This window comes from Brachycentrus maculatus, unplaced genomic scaffold (genome assembly GCF_059751285.1).
Source record: "Brachycentrus maculatus isolate JH-2025_06_01 unplaced genomic scaffold, ASM5975128v1 h1tg000305l, whole genome shotgun sequence".
NCBI lineage: Eukaryota > Metazoa > Arthropoda > Insecta > Trichoptera > Brachycentridae > Brachycentrus > Brachycentrus maculatus.
Genome location: NW_028281055.1, coordinates 474,797 through 494,225, shown reverse-complemented (window position 1 = coordinate 494,225; position 19,429 = coordinate 474,797). Strand labels below are relative to the sequence as shown.

The 19,429-nt window shown below is 31.2% G+C and overlaps 2 protein-coding genes across 2 annotated transcripts in view; one reads left to right on the top strand and one right to left on the bottom strand.

Moving 5' to 3' along the window:
• Positions 1 to 247: 247 nt before the first annotated feature.
• LOC148304769 (uncharacterized) lies at positions 248 to 3,656 on the top strand. The gene is made up of 2 exons (XM_088267766.1): positions 248 to 612; positions 2,827 to 3,656. The coding sequence occupies exons 1-2, from the start codon at positions 378 to 380 to the stop codon at positions 3,642 to 3,644; spliced, it is 1,053 nt and encodes a 350-aa protein (XP_088123892.1). The 5' UTR covers positions 248 to 377; the 3' UTR covers positions 3,645 to 3,656.
• Positions 3,657 to 10,636: 6,980 nt separating this feature from the next.
• LOC148304768 (acyl-CoA Delta-9 desaturase-like) overlaps positions 10,637 to 19,429 on the bottom strand; it is a 47,692-nt gene continuing 38,899 nt past the window's right edge. Inside the window, exons 5-8 of the mRNA XM_088267778.1 lie at positions 17,255 to 17,428; positions 16,716 to 16,901; positions 13,034 to 13,194; positions 10,637 to 12,050 (exon numbers count right to left, since the gene is read on the bottom strand). Of these exons, the coding sequence (XP_088123904.1) occupies positions 11,833 to 12,050; positions 13,034 to 13,194; positions 16,716 to 16,901; positions 17,255 to 17,428 (739 nt within the window). The 3' untranslated portion in view covers positions 10,637 to 11,832. The remainder of the gene's footprint in view (positions 12,051 to 13,033; positions 13,195 to 16,715; positions 16,902 to 17,254; positions 17,429 to 19,429) is intronic.

The following is a 19,429-nucleotide window of genomic DNA, read 5'->3' as shown; positions in this document are numbered from 1 at the left end:
TCGTGATCACGGACATCCCTACGCCTAATGGCGTCGAAAAAATGGCGCTAAAATCTGCCGGGGTCTCATCCCCGTTCATAATAAAATACCTAGTGTTGACGTTATTCTCTTGTCTATGCGCCAGTGTGAAATATTCCGCGAGATACAGTGATCATGGATATTTATTTAAAAAAGACAATGTAACTAAGTTACACGAACTTTTTGTAGACTCTAAAATTTACCCTAGTAAAGATATTCAAAGTATAGACAATTTTTCAAGTAAACATAACAGTTCTAACAGGATTTGGCACGTTATAAGTGAATGCGTTAGTAATAAGGGTGTAGAAGAATGCTTGAAGATTTTTTTAATACGTCGTTTGGATCGGATCAAGAACTTGATGAATGAAGATAAGAATGTTTCAATCGTCTTCGATGACATAAAATCGGAAATTTTGACCGATTTCAAATGGGAAGACTACAATGCCGTGTCCAATAGCGACTTGGAGAGAATGCTGGTGAGGCAGATTCGAGGATTTGTGGAAAACAAAAGGATCAAACTTGTTTTCAGACCTGGAATAGATCTGGAATTCAATCCGACGAAAGATGGCACTATCAGATTGGATATTAAAAAAGGTATTTATAAACAACATTTTGAGTGTGTCCAAATACTTGTTCACTAATCTGGATTATCTCCAATTTTATTAGCAGTCCTAAAAGAGGTAAGAGGTCCGCCTCCGCAGTGTAATGGTCAACACGCTCGGCTACCGTTCTGGAGGTCCCGGGTTCGATTCCCAGGGGGAGATGAAATAAATATAAGTGATTTATTCACTCTAATATTTATTCAATATTACCCTAGACTGGTACCTGAAGCGGAGAGCTGATCACCTTTCCTTCATGTGTTAACAATTAAGATAACACTGCGTTTATATGATGCAGTGCCCCATGCACCACTGGGGTGATGAAAAGGGTTAGAAGAAGAAAAAAGGTAAAAGAGTTTCTGCTTATTAAAAAACTTCTCTTTATCTCACCAATATATGTCTCTAGTGAAGTTCTAGTGATTCAAGAACAGTGCTTCGAAATTAATTCATATAAATATAGAGCTTCCAAGAATTTTAGTAGTGTGGTTGTCAATAATGGGTAGAATTGATTAATGTTACAGATGTGTAAAGTGATCACTTAAACCAGCCTATGACGGTCGTCAGCCCCGTAAATGCCAAGACTTCCATATTCTTCTTCATCTTTGATGAGATGTCAAAAAATAATATGAAAATAACTCATGTAATTGGAGATAATACAAATTTTGTGAACAAGTATTTGGACACACTCAAAATGTTATTTAATATGAAAACTCATTCAATTCACATGCCCTTCTCTTTACGCCTTTCTTAATTTAATCTTTAAATTAAAATATATACATATCCGACCGTTTATATTTATATATATATATATATATATATATATATATATATATATATATATATATATATATATATATATATATATATATATATATATATATATATATATATATATATATATATATATATATATATATATATATATATATATATATATATATATATATATATATATATATTAATATATATATATATATATATATATATATATATATATATATATATATATATATATATATATATATATATATATATATATATATATATATATATATTTTTTTTTTTATATATAAATATATATATGTAAACGGTCGGGTTACAAAGTATATTTTATAAGTGAAAACAATCATTAAGTAAACACACGACATAAGGACTACAATTTTATGTAACCTCTATAAAACATAGCTTATAGAGAATCCTTTCCTTATTTATTGGACATTTTGCTAGCAAAAAAATATCGAAAAAAAATATATCTACGTTTTATCTTTATGCCTATTTTAATAAAACTTTTAATTTTTATTGTGATTGAATGCTGTGTAAGGCTATAAATGTGGCTCAATTTTATTGTGAAAAATATTAGATTGTGATAATGGTATTTTATTTTTCGATTTTAAATATTCAATGATAATGAACTGTTCTCTCCAACGCGTTGCTGTGGCTCAGTATCGTTAAAAAGGAAAAAATATAAATAAAAAATTTATTATAATATATTATATGTTTCATTTTACAATGTTCGCGAAGCAAAGAAAATATCCAAATTTATAAAATAACAATGCCATCGAATACATTGAAAATGCTAAGTGAGAGCAAAAAACTGTCCGGAATGAGTAGTACATGTTAAGAACCTCATGTATTTGCTGTTATGTTCAATAGATGGCACTGCCATTGCAGTAAAATATTTTTTTTTCAAAAAACTTGTTTTTACCTGCATATAAGATGAACTTATTATTATACATAAATCCAACATTGTGTCAAAATTTCAAAAAAAATGTGAATTACTTTTGGAGATGAAAGATTTTAATGAAACGAATATTTTTATTTTTATTTATCCAGATTATGTCATTTTTATAATTCTGTGAACCAATTTGAATCACTTGTTTAAACATTTATATTTTTTTTGTTTTTCGAATACAATGTAATTTATTATTATTATTAATATCAAATACTCTACACACTTATAGATATACGAAAGGATTTTTAAAGTTCTTTAATGTATTCATATTTATTTTTTACTACAACTAAATTGGCGACAAATTGCATTTTCGCATGAGCACAACCTCAAGTTGTTATATTTGAGAACGGGTACCCTTTCACATTTCTAAATTTTAGCGGGTTCTTGTCTTGCAACATGTCCTGGTTATTGAAACTTTGGTCTTGCTGGAGCATAAAGTAAATATAAATAATTATTTTTTTTTCTTTTTTTTTTCAGATTCCGATTACCAACTGCCCAGAGGAATGAAGGCTTCCAAAATGTTCTACGAAATAGTTCCATTTCTCCTCGTTCCACCCCTCATCATGTCAGCAATTCTTCCTTTCGTCCTCCCTGCCATGAAGATGATGATCATCGGGTCTGCCATCCTCAACCAGATAGCTCTGGGTGGAGCAGTCTTCACCCTGATGAGGAACGGGATCTTCAACGACAAGTACGAAAAGAAAGTAATATATGTGAATGACGGATACAAAAATGAACACAAAGCACCTCCGATCGTGCATCACGAAAGCTTCCAGAAGCATCCTCCACATCAAGAGACTCCATCGTTTGATCACCAAGATCACCAGTTTCAAGATGTACCTCTTTTGCCTCAGCACTACAACGATTTCCAGGACTTCAAACCTCACCACGACATCAAAGAATACCAAAGTTCCAACATCCACCAACCGTTACATCAAATCAAGGAATTCCACAGCTCTAAATTCAACCATCCAGATTTGAGCAACCACAAGCCAAGCTACGATTTCAACGAATACCAAAGCTTCGATTCGCAGAACAAGCCACCGGAATACCACGATTTCAACCTACACCAGCAAGCCCACGAATACAACAACCAGTTCCAAGACATGCAAGTTCATCATCCAACCAGTCTGCATCTTGAAGAAGAACACTCAGAATTGGACAATCATAACCTACATGATACTAGTTTGAGCGAAGAAAAAGTTAAACGGAAACATAGAAGAAGATCGCGTCCGCACCAAAAACGAAGAAAACCTGTCGTGAAATATGCAGAAAACGATGAAGACGATTTCTAGTAGCTCTTTGAATTCCATTAACCCTCTCGACCATTAAACCATGAGGGCTTATAAATAGCTAAGTCAAAAGCGACGCCAAATCGTTAAAAAAATTACTTATTCTACAATTTGTTTGAAAGTAATAACATTAAGGGGGTACTCGCAAATATACGATTCACAACGTGACCGGCTGCGCGAGGAGCCAGACGTGTTTCCGCGCACATTTTAAAAAAGAATTTGTATCGGAATTTAATTTTTTTTAACAATTATTATATTGGAAAAAATATTTTCACAATTTTTTAAACCCGTTTCTTTTCAAAACCATATATTATTTTAAACCGATATCAATAAACATTGTCGAACGTCACTTTATTTAATTTTCAGCTAGATGATTTTAATAGCTGTTTGGTTCTTATCTCCCACCCCTAGGCTCTCAAGAGTCTTATGATGTCGGTAATGACGAAACCCAGTCACTGAAGCAAGTTTTTTAACTGACTCAAAATCCAGTCGAACCAAAAAACGACACCATAAAACTTATACCTTATAAAAATGTACTGATTATTATTTATTTTAAATCATTATCATTATTAGATACTTAAGAATTAACAATTTTTTTTTTTTAAATAAAAATTGTAAAATATTCATTTAATAAATTGTTACACATTGTATTCTTCTTCTTTTGCCTTTTGTCTTCCACTGCTAGATATATCCTTCCATTATCCGTATCCTTCCATTTCCTTCGGTCTGTTGATATTTGCAGCCAGTTTCTACCCCCCCACAGCGGATGTCGTCGGACCATCTTTTTTAAGGTCTTCCGACGCCATTCTCCCGAGGTCTCCATCTTTAAATTTCAGTTGTCCATCATTGTCTTATAACATCAAAATTAATTCTGAAATTGATTTGTTCATTTAAGTTTTGTACTAACATTTCTTGGTGGAACTGCATTTTATAGAATAAAATAACAACTATTTAATTTTATTTATAATTTATAATTCAAGCACTAGCTTTGTGATTTTCCATTTTATAACTGAAATGAAACTTTATTTTAAAATCACTATAGATATTTTATTATAACTTAATTATAATAAAATATTCCGCCTCCGTAGTGTAATGGTCAGCACGCTCGGCTACCGTTCTGGAGGTCCCCGGTTCGATTCCCAAGGGGGGTAAAATAAATATAAGTGATTTTTTCACTGTCATATTTATTCAACATTACCCTGGACTGGTACCTGAAGCGGAGGACTGATCACCTTTCCTTCATGTGTAAACGATCAAGATAACACTGCGTTTATATGACGCAGTGCCCTATGCACCATTGGGGTGCGGATAAGGGTTTTATTATTATTATTATTAATTATAATGTCTACCGGTTTCGAAGCTAACCGGTAGACATTATAATTAAGTTAATAAAATATTTACAGTGATTTTAAAACAATGTTAAATTTTAATTATAACTATTTAATTTTTCCACGTGAATTTTATTTGACCAGCAACCGGGTTTTCATCAATTAGTCTGATGATGTCGGTTACGATGAAACCCGGTTGCTGGTTAAGTAAAATTCATGAGGAAAAAATTAAAAAAGTTGTTATTTTATTCTATGATTTGTTCATCTTTATTAGATTTATCCATAAATTAATTTATTTAGAGAGAAGTAATTACTGTAAATGATCAAAATTTAAGACCTGAAATTTAATGATCCCTTTCAAATTTATATATAAAAAAAACAATTCGTTTCTATTGAGGCAGCGAACAACTATCAAAATATTTATTAAAGTATTTTTTTATTAATTTAACCCTCTATCACTCATGAACTCGAATGTTTTTAATTTTTTGGATTTGAGACGTAAAGACAAAAATAAAATACACGTGTTTCGGGAATTTAATTTTTTTTATTAATTATGAAACAAAACTAAAAAATAGGGAGTGTTGCCTCGAGGCAACACTGAATAAAAAGATCAAAATAATGATAATAACAGGCTAGCAGCATTTAATATGAGAGGTGGAAGTTTCTGAGGCAATTCTTAGCTTTCGTGTAGCATAAAGCTACTCCGCATTTTTTACACACATTGTGGGTAAATCTTTGCATTTCGCAAATTTGCACCTGATTTTTTTGAGACCATTGCGGCCAGTGCCCAATCCGGCTGCTTTTGCAGGGACATGCTGAGCAGGTCCTTTGTGCTTTTTGGCTTGAATCTCGTTCTCCAACGACCGCCGACCGGACATATTAGGCTTTATACCTAATTTGCACAGAGTCACAGCAACCTCCAGACGAAAATCTGCTGATGCTAAGCGGCCTGACTCAGGAAGATGTTTATATTTCGCAACTCTATTGTAAAGTAGCCATGCATTGGCTATTGTAAGGTCCAAGTAATGATAAAACAGGCGCATATGCCATCGTTTGCTTCGCAACCGGAGCTTGTAGATACCCATGACTCTGTCGAGAAGGTCGACGCCAATCATGTGACGATTGTACTCGCCCATGAATTGCCTTATCCATTTCAGTGACCCGAAAAGTGATATTGGGATATTTTTGGACTTGATACAGGTTGGTCTCTTCTGAAAATCTCTTGATTTGTTCTTGTGGAAACAGGTAAAAAAGAACTGTATAGGGGTGTCAAGTTCTAAAATATCGGGAGTCAGGGTTTTGTTTCCTGTAAACATGAGCTGCTCCTTATTTAATTCAAGATTCTTTTTTGTCCACCGTAAACTAAGTTTAGCAGGCTTTTATTTTGTTGGCTTTTCATTAACAGTTTTTGTTTGTTAACCTTGAGTTGGTGCAGGTTGAGCAGAGCTTTGGTTTGATGAGACATTTTCCATGTGTGAAGACGACCGTTCTAGATTTTCCTCTAGGATTTCTATTAGTTATTTTATTTTCAAATGTCTCGATTTCAGGTATGAAATCAGGATCTGCGAGGCTGTCGTTGTCATAATCTAGGCCATCTTTACTTTCTACACCATCATGAAGCATTGAAACAATGTCCTCGTCACAAAGACGGCGTTTATCAGACATCCATCAATAAAATATAAAATAAATGAACTATACACTTTCAAACAAAACAACTACACTTTTCGCCTAATGTAGCCCACAGGCAACAAACACTAATTTGCAATAAAAACCAAAACTACGTAAAAAGTTATCATAGATAACGTTACACAATAAAGTTCAAACATCTACCTCTCCAGTTTTCCAAGATAACACACTAAAAACACCCAGAACAATATTTTATAATTTTTTCAATCAGCAACTTGGGCGCACTCGTTGAAAACACCGACCGTTTACAAGTAAACTTCGATTTGTGACAGGGAATGTCACCTAGCAAAATAATTTGGTACTATTTCGCTACTTCTGAGTGTAGACCATGGGAAACAGTGCGTAAATTCGTTAGGAAATTAATCTAATGAATTTGGTAGGGGACCGAACAGTGTTGCCTACAGGCAACACTATTGTACAGAGGGTTAATATCATTAATTTATATAGCACCATCTATGTACTGTGTAAATAACTAATTTATACAATAAATTAAACCTTTTTTCAATCGTTCGTCTATCTCTTTGAATAAAGTTTTTAATGTATTTAATAGATGTGTCTGTTCTCACGATATATTTTTTATTGAGAAAGATAATTTAAAAGAATAAAACGTTATTACGTAGTTAGAAATTCTTTTAAAAAAAAAAATTAAAATAAAAAAACAGGGTTATGTAAACAAAAACCTTAAGATATATGAATTAAAATTCAAGTAAATTCAGCATTTTGGTCGAAGACTTCTTACTCTATATTTTCCTTCGTTATTTTCTTCTAACTTGTGATGCATAAGGCACAAAAAACAAGATCGTTAATTGAACCTTGATAGTAAATTGTCCGTCAGTCATACACTTAACTCCTTATGATATTTTAAAGAAGGTATCTATTTTTCATAGATGTCTTAATTTGAGACGAAGCATCTATCGTTTTTATACGAAAGAAGATGGAAGTCTGAGCATTCCAGTGCTTACGACTTGGCAATTGGCTGATCTTCTTTCGTATAAAAACAACAGATGTCTCAAGTCCAGACGCCTATAATATATATATATATATATATATATATATATATATATATATATATATATATATATATATATATATATATATATATATATATATATATATATATATATATATATATATATATATATATATATATATATATATATATATATATATATATATATATATATATATATATATATATATATATATATATATATATATATATATATACAACATTTTGAGTGTGTCCAAATACTTGTTCACAAAATCTGGATTACCTCCAATTACAGGAGTTATTTTCATATTATTTTTTGACATCTCATCAAAGATGAAGAAGAATATGGAAGTCTGGGCATTTACGGGGCTTACGACCGTCATAGGCTGGTTTAAGTGATCACTTTACACACGTGTAACATTCACCAATTCTACCCATTATTGACAACCACACTACTCAAATTCTTGGAAGTTCTATATATATTAACCAATTTAGAAACCTTGTTCATGAATCACTAAAACTTCACTAGAGACATCTTTTGGTGAGATGTAAAGAATAATATAAGAGTTTCTGCTTAATAAAAAGCTTCTTTACATCATCAATATATGTCTCTAGTGAAGTTTTAGTGATTCATGAACAAGGTTTCTAAATTGGTTAATATATATAGAACTTCCAAGAATTTGAGTAGTGTGGTTGTCAATAATGGGTAGAATTGGTGAATGTTACACGTGTGTAAAGTGATCACTTAAACCAGCCTATGACGGTCGTAAGCCCCGTAAATGCCCAGACTTCCATATTCTTCTTCATCTTTGATGAGATGTCAAAAAAAAAAAAAAAATAATAAAAAATATATATATATATATATATATATATATATATACATATATATTTATATATATATATATATATATATATATATATATATATATATATATATATATATATATATATATATATATATATATATATATATATATATATATATATATATATATATATATATATATATATATATATATATATATATATATATATATATATATATATATATATATAAATATATATATATTTATATATTTATATATATATATATATATATATATATATATATATGTGTGTGTGTGTGTGTGTGTGTGTGTGTGTGTGTGTGTGTGTATATTGATATATCATCCGTATTGAGATGGTATGGGCATACAGGACGCAGAGAACCCGAACATGTAGTTAGCCAGGCAATCGAAATGGATCTTCCTCGAAAGTTATCTAGAGGTAGACCAAGGAATTCGAAGGATTCGAAGGCGTGGCATAGGTGACGTTATCCAGGACAGAAGGACATATAACCTGAGGAAGAGGAGAGTTGACCTCAGCAGTCTACAAGGACAATAAGCTGGGATGTGGCCAGGAAGAAGAAGATCATCCGTAGGGTAAATAATATTATTTTTTGACATCTCATAAAAAATGAAGAAGAATATGGAAGTCTGGGCATTTACGAAGCCGAAGACCGTCATAGGCTGGTTTAAGTGATCACTTTACACACGTGTAACATTCACCAATTCTACCCATTATTGACAACCACACTACTCAAATTCTTGGATGTTCCATATATATATGAACCAATTTTTGAAACATTATTCTTGAATCACTAGAACTTCACTAGAGACATTTATTGGTGAGATGAAAAGATATTCTTCTTCATCTTTGATGAGATCTCAAAAAATATTATGAAAATAACTCCAGTAATTGGAGATAATCCAGATTTTGTGAACAAGTATTTGGCAACACTCAAAATGTTGTACGTAAATAATAATTAATACTTTATTATTTATATTTTCTGAGAAAAAAGAATTAAAAAAAAAATGTTAATCCATTTTTATTATTATTTAACGTAGTTTGATCGTCGGATTACGTTATCTGAATTTGGCTGTTAATAATGGTGGTTAGTGTCGGTAAGACCCTAAGTCAGAGATTCTGGGTTCAAATCCACTCTACACAAAAGGCTCAACAAATAGTAATTTAAATTTAAATATTTGTATTTTTTAAAATAAGAGTAAAACTTTGTTTAAAATATATAGCAACATTTCTTAATATGTGGTTGGCGAAGAAAATTTGTACCTTACAATATAAAACTGTTTCCGTATAAGTTTAAACGACAATTTGGTATATATTGGTACAAGATGAAGAAAAGTAATATATAAAATGAATTATAAAAAGTTGTTCATTTATAATTTTTTGTCGATGATATTATCTCTAGTAGTACTTGTTTATCGTAAATAATATCAAACTATTAAATTTTCTAAAATGAAAGTAAAAAAAATGTTTTCCATATAAATTTATTTCATAAATAATTATGTATAAAAATATATTTAAATTAAACTCAATCGATACATTCTAGATTCTACATACTACTGTCAACAATGTTTCTTACCAATATAAATTAAATAAATATCTGGATTATTTCTTTATTTCAAATTTCAGTGTTTATTCTGTCATTAATTGATTTGGCAGTGTGTTTGCGTTAATATCTTTTAATTTTCAATTTAAAATTTAAAAATAAACAAAACTTTTTGTCAAATTCTGTCATTACTTGTGTTTCGATGCATTCGGAATCATTATCAAGCATCGTATTGATGCTGTATGCATCAAAACACTTATCACAATAGATTTTTAGAAATAGTGGTATTGTTTAAATAAAATGTTATTTAAAAATTTATTCTGCGTATTAAAAACTTCGTACGAATAAAATTAAAAGCATTTTACATAACTTTTTAGGAATGAAATGTTTTTAATATAGGTGCCAAAAATACGAATTCGTATTTTATATAAGTACAAAAATGAGGTAACATTTTTATAGGTACCAGTATTTTGATTAAATAAAACAAAGTATCAGTAACACTTTGTTAATTTTCTGGTTGAAATTCCTTTTTATTTTTTCTATCGTTTAACTTCAGTGAGCAAATCAAATACTAAACCTAATTGAGCAAAAAAAGACAATATTAATAAACAACGTATTTTTTATTCAAGATAAGGCATTTTCACACAACTTGAATGATCAGTTCTTTATCATTCCACATTTCATAAATTTATAAACATAATCATACATTAACCTAAAAAAAATATTCAAAAATATTTATCAAATATAATTTACTTATCTAAAGATAATGATAAAATCCCGAAATAAAACGCAACATATAAATTTATAAAAAAAAGTATAAAATTCGTATGCCTCAAAATTATTTATTCTTAAATTATGAAGTTTTTAATATTTAAACAACAACAAAAAATACATGATGTTCTCAAAAATATAACAAAATCAGTATACGTTAATCCACATTTTAACATCTCAACATAGGTGAAGATGAATATGCAAACCCGGGTATTTACAGGGCTTATGACCTGTCATGGGCTGGTTAAGTGATCACGTGTTACACTCACCATTCTACCCAGCATTGACAACCACACTACTTAATGTTTGAAACATATCATTAATCTCATGACTCTTTATACTAGAGTTCACGAGAGCTATCTATGGTTGTTTAGAGAAAGCTTTAATTAAGCAGAGAACCTTTTGTTGAAATGTATGCAAGATCCTAACCAGATCATTTTACTTACTGGGAGACGCCTGAAAACATGATTTTATATTTTATGCAGCTTGTAATTTGACCAGTTATTTTATTCACAGAGTGAACAAGGATTTGGACACAACCAAAAATGTTGTAAGTTATTTAAGTTCAATATTAAGCGTAAATTATGTATTTCATATGACATGACAATTATGTGGTACATTTGAGACAGGGGTAGAACAAATGTATTCTAGATACGAGGTCCACAGTATTTCCAACTTAGCCACAATTCATTACACATGAAAAGCATTTATTATCACATATATGATGTTGAATCGATTCGATCATATAATTCGCAATCTTTATAAAAACCTCACAATTAAACATTTTATAATATCTAAAGGAACACTAAGATAATAAAATATTCCTGAATTAAATAAATTAAAATATACATTACTGTCGAGTCAGTTAATATGTACGTTTTGATCTTAGCGTCGTCTGTATAAGTCTTCGTAGTATTTCTAAACCATGTCAATAAATAGTACGTTCGTGTAAATTAGCTAAAGAATTCGGGATTACGGCCCACAACCTTGTTGGAGAGTCGTTGTAGATAAATAAGTCTAAAATCATCATTCCTTCTTTATGTGAGCGATTTCCACACATCGCTTATCTTCCTCTGTCATGTCCACGTCATCCCATCCCCAAACGGGATTCTCTGGATGGCAGTGGTTGTGGATGTCCTTGGTCACTTCTTCTTCCTTACTGAAGGGATGAGATCCGTCACCGGTTCTCTTCACCCTCTTCTTGATCATCTCCACTGATACTGTCTTCATGTCGTAAGCAAGTCCTGGAAAAGAGAAAATAAAAAATGAATAAAAAGGCATATCCATCAGGTCAAAGGTTTTAGATGGGAGCTGCGTTTAATATTTTGCCTTGCTTACTATGTACAAAGTTTATAGATCAATAAGTGAATTTAAGATACTTCTAGCTACAAACCCGTTTTTATTTATTCTGCGTTGGAAAAAGAGGGATAATCTATTGTGGGCTAATCAGGAACTGTTGACTGTCGTCAATAGGCCTTCCGTTCCACTAGAAAAAGGAACGGAATTGTATGCCCTAGTTTATATACAGGTGTTTCAACTTAGAGACGTGTTTAACTGAGATGAAACATTTATCGTTTATATGTGGAAGAACATAGAAGCCTAGGCATTCTAGTCAATAGAGCATCTTCTTTCGAGTATAAATCATAGATCTTTCATCTCAAATTGAGATAACATAAAATGATGGAAGTCTTTATATAGGAATTCATGATAAACCCAGAAATGTCTTAAAAACCAATAAATTAATTTAGTATATTTTCAATTCGACTATTGATGTTGCCGAAAAAGTAGCATTAAAAACCACACTACTCAAATTTCGGAAGTTATATTTATGTTTCGATTGACACCATCTCCGACAACATCTCAGACAACACACAACATCTTGTTCAAGATCTCCGACATCTTAGACAACAGGTTTTCTGGCTCCAGAATATACATGATGGATCAGGGTCAGGATCTTCGAGGCACTGTTAAGATCTGCCCAAGACAATGACAATTACTCTCAAATGATGCGGGACGTCAAAGGGACCTGACATGACACACACAGAAGAAGAAATAGAATAGTGAATGTTACACGCGTATACGTGGTAACTTAAACCAGCCTATGAGAGATCGTAAGCCCTCTCATAGGCTTCCCAGACATCCATATTCTTCTTCCTATATGTTGAGATATCAAAATCTTGATGTTTTTTTTTATTATAATCTATTTTGGTTGGAGATTCCGGCTTACCTAGTTTGGCGCAGAGGTCGATGAATCCAGTACTGAGGTTGGAGCCATAGTTTCCAAGTTCAGCTGCTTTGTAGTCCCACGGGAAGACGTGGTGGTAGTTGTGCCATCCCTCACCAAGAGCCGAAACGCCGACGAACACATTGTCAGTAGCTCCAACGTTCCTGAAAAAAAAACATCCAAATGAATACCGGAAGAATATGGAATAATACGGAACATTATTGACAACCACACTACTCAAATTCTTCAAAGTTCTATATAAATTAACCAATTTTGAAACATTATTCTTGAATCATTAGAACTTCACTGGAGACATCTATTGGTGAGATGAAGAAAAGCTTTTTATTAAGCAGAAACTCTTATATTTATTTGGACACACTCAAAATGTTGTAAGTATTAAGATTGTTTAAAGTAGAAATGTCTTGCAAATTAATAAAATTATAATATTGTATTGTTACTTTATTAAATAAATAAAAGTAATATTAAATTACTGAAATCAAAGCCCAGCTCAAGTGTGAATGACGTTAGAGTTACTCACTCGGGGGTCAGAGTGAATAGTTAGGACCAAAATAATCGCAGGTAATAAGGTTATAACGAGTAAAAAAAACACAAAGTGTCTATTTAAAAAAATAAGTCAAGTCGACACAACGTGATCGGCAAATGGAGGTCAAGCGATGACACTTACACAGTAACCCAACTACCTAATACGAGTGTTCGTATCATTGACTTGTTGCAGTCAAAGGCGATAATTTAGCCGTTACGGAAAATTGCCGACCCGGCAGACTGCGACCGGCCTTCGAAGTTTTATTTTAACACCAATAGAAGTCAAGGCTATGTACCTAATTTTCGTTATTACCTTATTTTATTTTCAAAATACATATTTTTCGTAATACAGGTGTGATAATAATTATGACCAATAAAATAATCATCTAATTTACAAGCCGTCAAAGTTAGTTTAGGCATACGATTAATGTGATATTTTTTTGTAATAAAACTTTTTCAGAAACGTCACGCATCTGTAACTTTGCAGTTGCGGGAGTCTGGGTGAGGACCTATCCGACCTATCTGTGGTATTGTACATGATAAAAGTACTGAAGGACATTGGTACTATAAACTAAGCAAGGACACAAAATGCCGAACCCTATTCTAATGGAACGGAAGGCCTGTTGCCGAAGTAAATATTCTGACTTTTCCTGAGGAGTTTTACGTGGTTTTCTCCTAGCAATGAGCAAATGCTAAGAAGTTTCTCATTGGGCAACACTAGATTATCCCTCCTGTTCCCAACGCAGATTAAAATAAAACATGTTTTAAGCTAGAAGAAACGAAAATCGAAAGTCTATAAACCTTGTAGGTCCTTGTAGGATAAAATGCAACTCCCAATTAAATAACTGAAAAATAATGAAATGCCAGAAAAGTACTAAATAAATTAAATGGAACATACATAAAAGTGGACGGAATGCAGTCGAAATGCGATTTCTCAGACAAACGTACGCCAAAACGATATATGGATGTATGAATGGTGAAATAAGGAAAAAATAAAAAATGTTGATATAATCATCATCGATAAAATTCAGAAAGGCAGGCTGAGATGGATTATGATCAAATAAATTAATGAAGCGAATCCAGTTGAAAATAGAAACAGAGAAAAACCGATGAAAACTTGGCATGATCAAGTAATTCAAATACTTGAAAATGGTCAGGTTAGGAGCCTGAACAATCGGATAATATGTGAGAAGATGCATGAATTTGGAAGAGACGATTGTTTGCCAGTTTGTTGTGTCGTTCTATTTTCTCTGCCTACCGCTGTGGAAAGTGGCGTGATAGTTAGTCATTATGGAAATGCAAATTTAACATTCATATATTTTTCGCTACGAAGGCCGACAAGCGCTTAACATTAATTTAAACCTCTTTGTGGATTTCACTACTACTGGAAATGATTCGACGTTGATACTGTAACTAGTTGCGCAATTTCTGCAAAATCTACTTTATTTTCTTGCGGTGAGACTATTGTAATATGTAGAAACCACAAGCGATTCTCGTTTGCCTTTCATTAAAAAAATATAATTTAAATAAAAATTAATATGCCTGCACTAAAAGTAAATGGTTTGAAATCTTAATACGATCGCTTTACATCAAAAAACACTGGAACCAAAATCAAGAACCTATGCAGGGTCTTAGCAATTGGCTACTACTGTCATTTTTATAAATTAAATTAATCACTACGTTTTGAGAGTCCAAATCATTGTTCACAACTCCAGGTTTGTCTCCAGTTAGGAGTCATTCATATTGATATCTTAACATAGATGAACAAGAATATGGAACTGTTGGCATTTACAGGGCTTTCGACCTGTCATAGCTGGGTTAATTAATCACTTTATATAGAGTAATATTGACCATTCTACCCATGATTGACAACCATACTAATATTTTTTTGTAAGTTACACCACCGTGCACATGCTACTACTTCAGGACCATCTATGATTTTTTTGAACTAGTAGAAACTTTAATGAAACATCTGTAAGATTCTTCTCGAATTCTTTTTCATGCTAGGACATGCCTAAAATATAATTTTAAAAATTATTTAACTTATATATTGACCAGTTATTTATTAAAAATATTAAAAATGATTCAGGAATAATTTACATATATTTCATGAAGGTTTCTGTTAAAAAATACTTACTAATTCAACCATAGATGGTGTCAAACAAGTACCATGCGCAAAACAGCGTTAATTGAAGCATAAATAGCGTAAGCACATAAAGCGTAGAATGGTGAATATTACAGATGTATAAAGTGACAAGTCGTAAGCCCTGTAAATACCTAGACTTCCAAATTCTTCATCATCCATGTTGTGATATTGATGAAATTTATGGCAAATACTCGTTTCGCTAAATGTAGATACTTTAAAAACAACGATCGATATTTAATGATCCGGTTTAAATTATTTCAAATATTATGTAAATCGTGAAGGGGAACTCCATAGTTTACATTCGGAAATGCAGTTTTTCTTCTTCATTAGTGTCAACTCAAGTTCTCGTCTCTTTCATTTGCAATTTCGGCATTAATGACCTTGTACCAAATACTTTAACCACCTTTCACTTGCATCTGAATGCCCTTAGCTCTTTATGACTTCTTTTACAACTAATTTGATATAGCCCGTAACAGATATGGGCAATTAAGGTTATATCATCCAATATAAATAGGCATATTCAAATATTCAATTCAAACGGCTGTAAATACTATAGTATTTTTAAAAATATAAATGATATATTTTGGATTTTTTTAAATATGTATTTTAATAAAATTCACTCCATACCTTTCAATTCCTTTATTCTTTTCTAAACCAAATATTTATTTCGAAGAAAAACTTATTTTATCAATAAAAAACGATATTTAAAGCGAAAAATCAATTACGTTAAATGCTACCTGGGTTCAAAAATGAACACACTTAGGACGGGAAGGGTATTTTTATCTTCTGCGCCGCCCTCATTTCAAGGTCAGAAAAGAAGGAATTCTTTTATATTTTTATATTAATATAAGTTAAATATCTTTGTTAAGACCTAAGTTATATGTATGCAATGATCAAATCCCGTCGCTAGCGGACGGCAGGCGTAAAAAACACCCGTCCGAAATGTGTTTTTAGTTGCAATTTATCGTGTATTGGGTCTTAAAAGTTCAAACTCACTTGTCATAAGGGCGGTTGCCCCAGATGTGAGCAGCGCTGTTCACCAGCCAAGTGAAGTTCAGAGAGATGGTGAATCTCCACACTGCCGCGACGTACCAGGACACCCAAACGTTCTCGCCCCAGAACCTCACGGGAATCCACGTGGGGATGACGAAACACAGCAGAGGCATCAGCACGAGGTAGGTCCTGCAGACATAAATACAATTTTAATTTAAGTTTTACATAGTGAATACCACTATTTCTTAAAATCTTCTGTGACACGTGTTTCGATGCATTTCGCATTATTTTCAAACACCTTATGCAGTATGAAAATGATGTGGAATGCATCGAAACACGTGTCATAGTAGATTTTAAGAAACAGTAGTATTTACTATGTAAAACTTAAATTAAAAATGGATAGATTTTACCACATTGTGACTGCTAAATCAATTAATGAAACACAAATACGATTTGACTTCATTGACAGTTCGTTTTCGAGAGACGAACTTTTATTTTCTAGGCTCGTTTTAATTTTTGTTTTCTTATTTTTCACTACTTACTTCTTCTGGAACATGACGACCTGATCCTTCTCCAGGTCACTCATGTCGATAGCAGCTCCCTTGACGAAGACGTCGTTATGTTTCCTCATCATCAGCCAACCGATGTGAGAGAAGAAGAAACCTCTCTTGGCGTTATGGGGATCGGCATCGGTTTCGGAAAACTTATGGTGTACCCTTAAACAAAGAGAATTATAAATTAATTTCATAAACCGAGACAAAAAAAATATTAAAAAAAATATTGATTTTTGTATTATTATAGCTAGATTATTATAATTAATATTTATATATAATTAATATTTGGTAATAGATTTTAGGGCACTAATCAAAAGTGTAAATGAAAACATAACTGAGAATAATTTTTAGCATAATGTAACAGATTTGTCAAAGTGTATTTAATATAAATTTTTTTATCGAAATAAACTCGATAATTAAAAATAATTCAAGCGTTAAAATAATCTGGGGTTCGGATCTACATAGACATGTTTGTTACATTTCAAAAAATAAAAACAATATGAAAATATTTTCTTTGAAATTTAAAAAATATATTTAAAGATATATAAAATTTCTAAAAACAGAACCAATATTTAAAAAAAAAAACTTTTTCTTACATTTATTGATTTGTTTTATCAAAATTATATACAAATATATATATATATATATATATATATATATATATATATATATATATATATATATATATATATATATATATATATATATATATATATATATATATATATATATATATATATATATATATATATATATATATATATATATATATTTCACAATTCACAGAATAATACAACAACAAAAAAATATTTTAATTCAGATCTAATTCTTACAAGGATATTAAATAATTACTCATAAAATAATCGAAAAATCAAATTATCCATTGTAAAAGAATAAGAATGAAAAGAGTTCAACGCGAAGTTGAGACTGAAAACCAATTAAGAGCACTGCGTACGTGCCAAGGACCGCGTTTAAAATTTTCGTAAACCCAATCCAGTTCTTGATATCACAATGATTTTAAACTTCTTACCTAGAAAAAAATCCTTTAACCACCCTTATTAATTCCTCTCCTTTCCTTCTCCTTCCTAAATCTATTATTTTACATAATACCCTTTTTTTGTTTTTTGTTTAATCTCTGAATGATTTTTAATAGTTTTATAACATAAATGTGGAATTGTTTAATTGGCTTTTTTAACGTTATTTTTTTTTGTTAATGTAATGTAATGTTTATTATGTCCGCCTCTGTAGTGTAATTGTCAGCACGCTCGGCTACCGTTCTGGAGGTCCCGGGTTCGATTCCCAGGGGGGTCAAATAAATATAAGTGATTTTTTCACTGTAATATTTATTCAATATTACCCTGGACTGGTACCTGAAGCGGAGGGCTGATCACCTTTCCTTCGTGTGTAAACGATCAAGATAACACTGTGTTCATGTGAAGCAGTGCCCTATGCACCATTGGGGTGCGGATAAGGGTTTTATTAGTATTTATTAATGTTTATTATTGTTAATGTAACTATTGTTTTATATAATTTTTTTATATGTAAGCTGTACAATTCCCGAATAAATAATATAAATGATTTATTTTATTTATAAGGATCAAATATGATATCCTAGCCTACGTGATGTTGCACATGCCCGTTTTAATTTTCAGGTTAGTCTGACGTCAAAGTATTTTAATTAAAACATAAACACACGTCACAAAACCAGAATAAGTTAACAAGATATATTTCAACCGCCATCTCTTGCGTAGAGTATTTTATTATAATAATTTGGTTACATTTTGGGTTATGGATATCTCCTACCAATATTTTATTGTTATTATACTTGATTTAAGCAATCACTGCCGTTAAATTTTGAAACGATTTTTATTTTTGAAATTTTTGATGAAATTATCATTTTGATTGACGTAACCTTAAACATTCTAGAAGGTATTTTAAAATTTTACGATTTTTTAAAAATATTTTACGATTTTTAATCGGAATGACATTGAACATTGATTAATAATATTTTTTTATATGTATGATACAGTATAAAATGCATAATTCAATTTCCTATTTCTTATGTAATTCTTAAAATGCATAAGGCACTAGAATCATCAATTTACTTTTAACTATTTATAAAATTATTTGGCCAACAATCCTTTATCATATATCAATAAATAA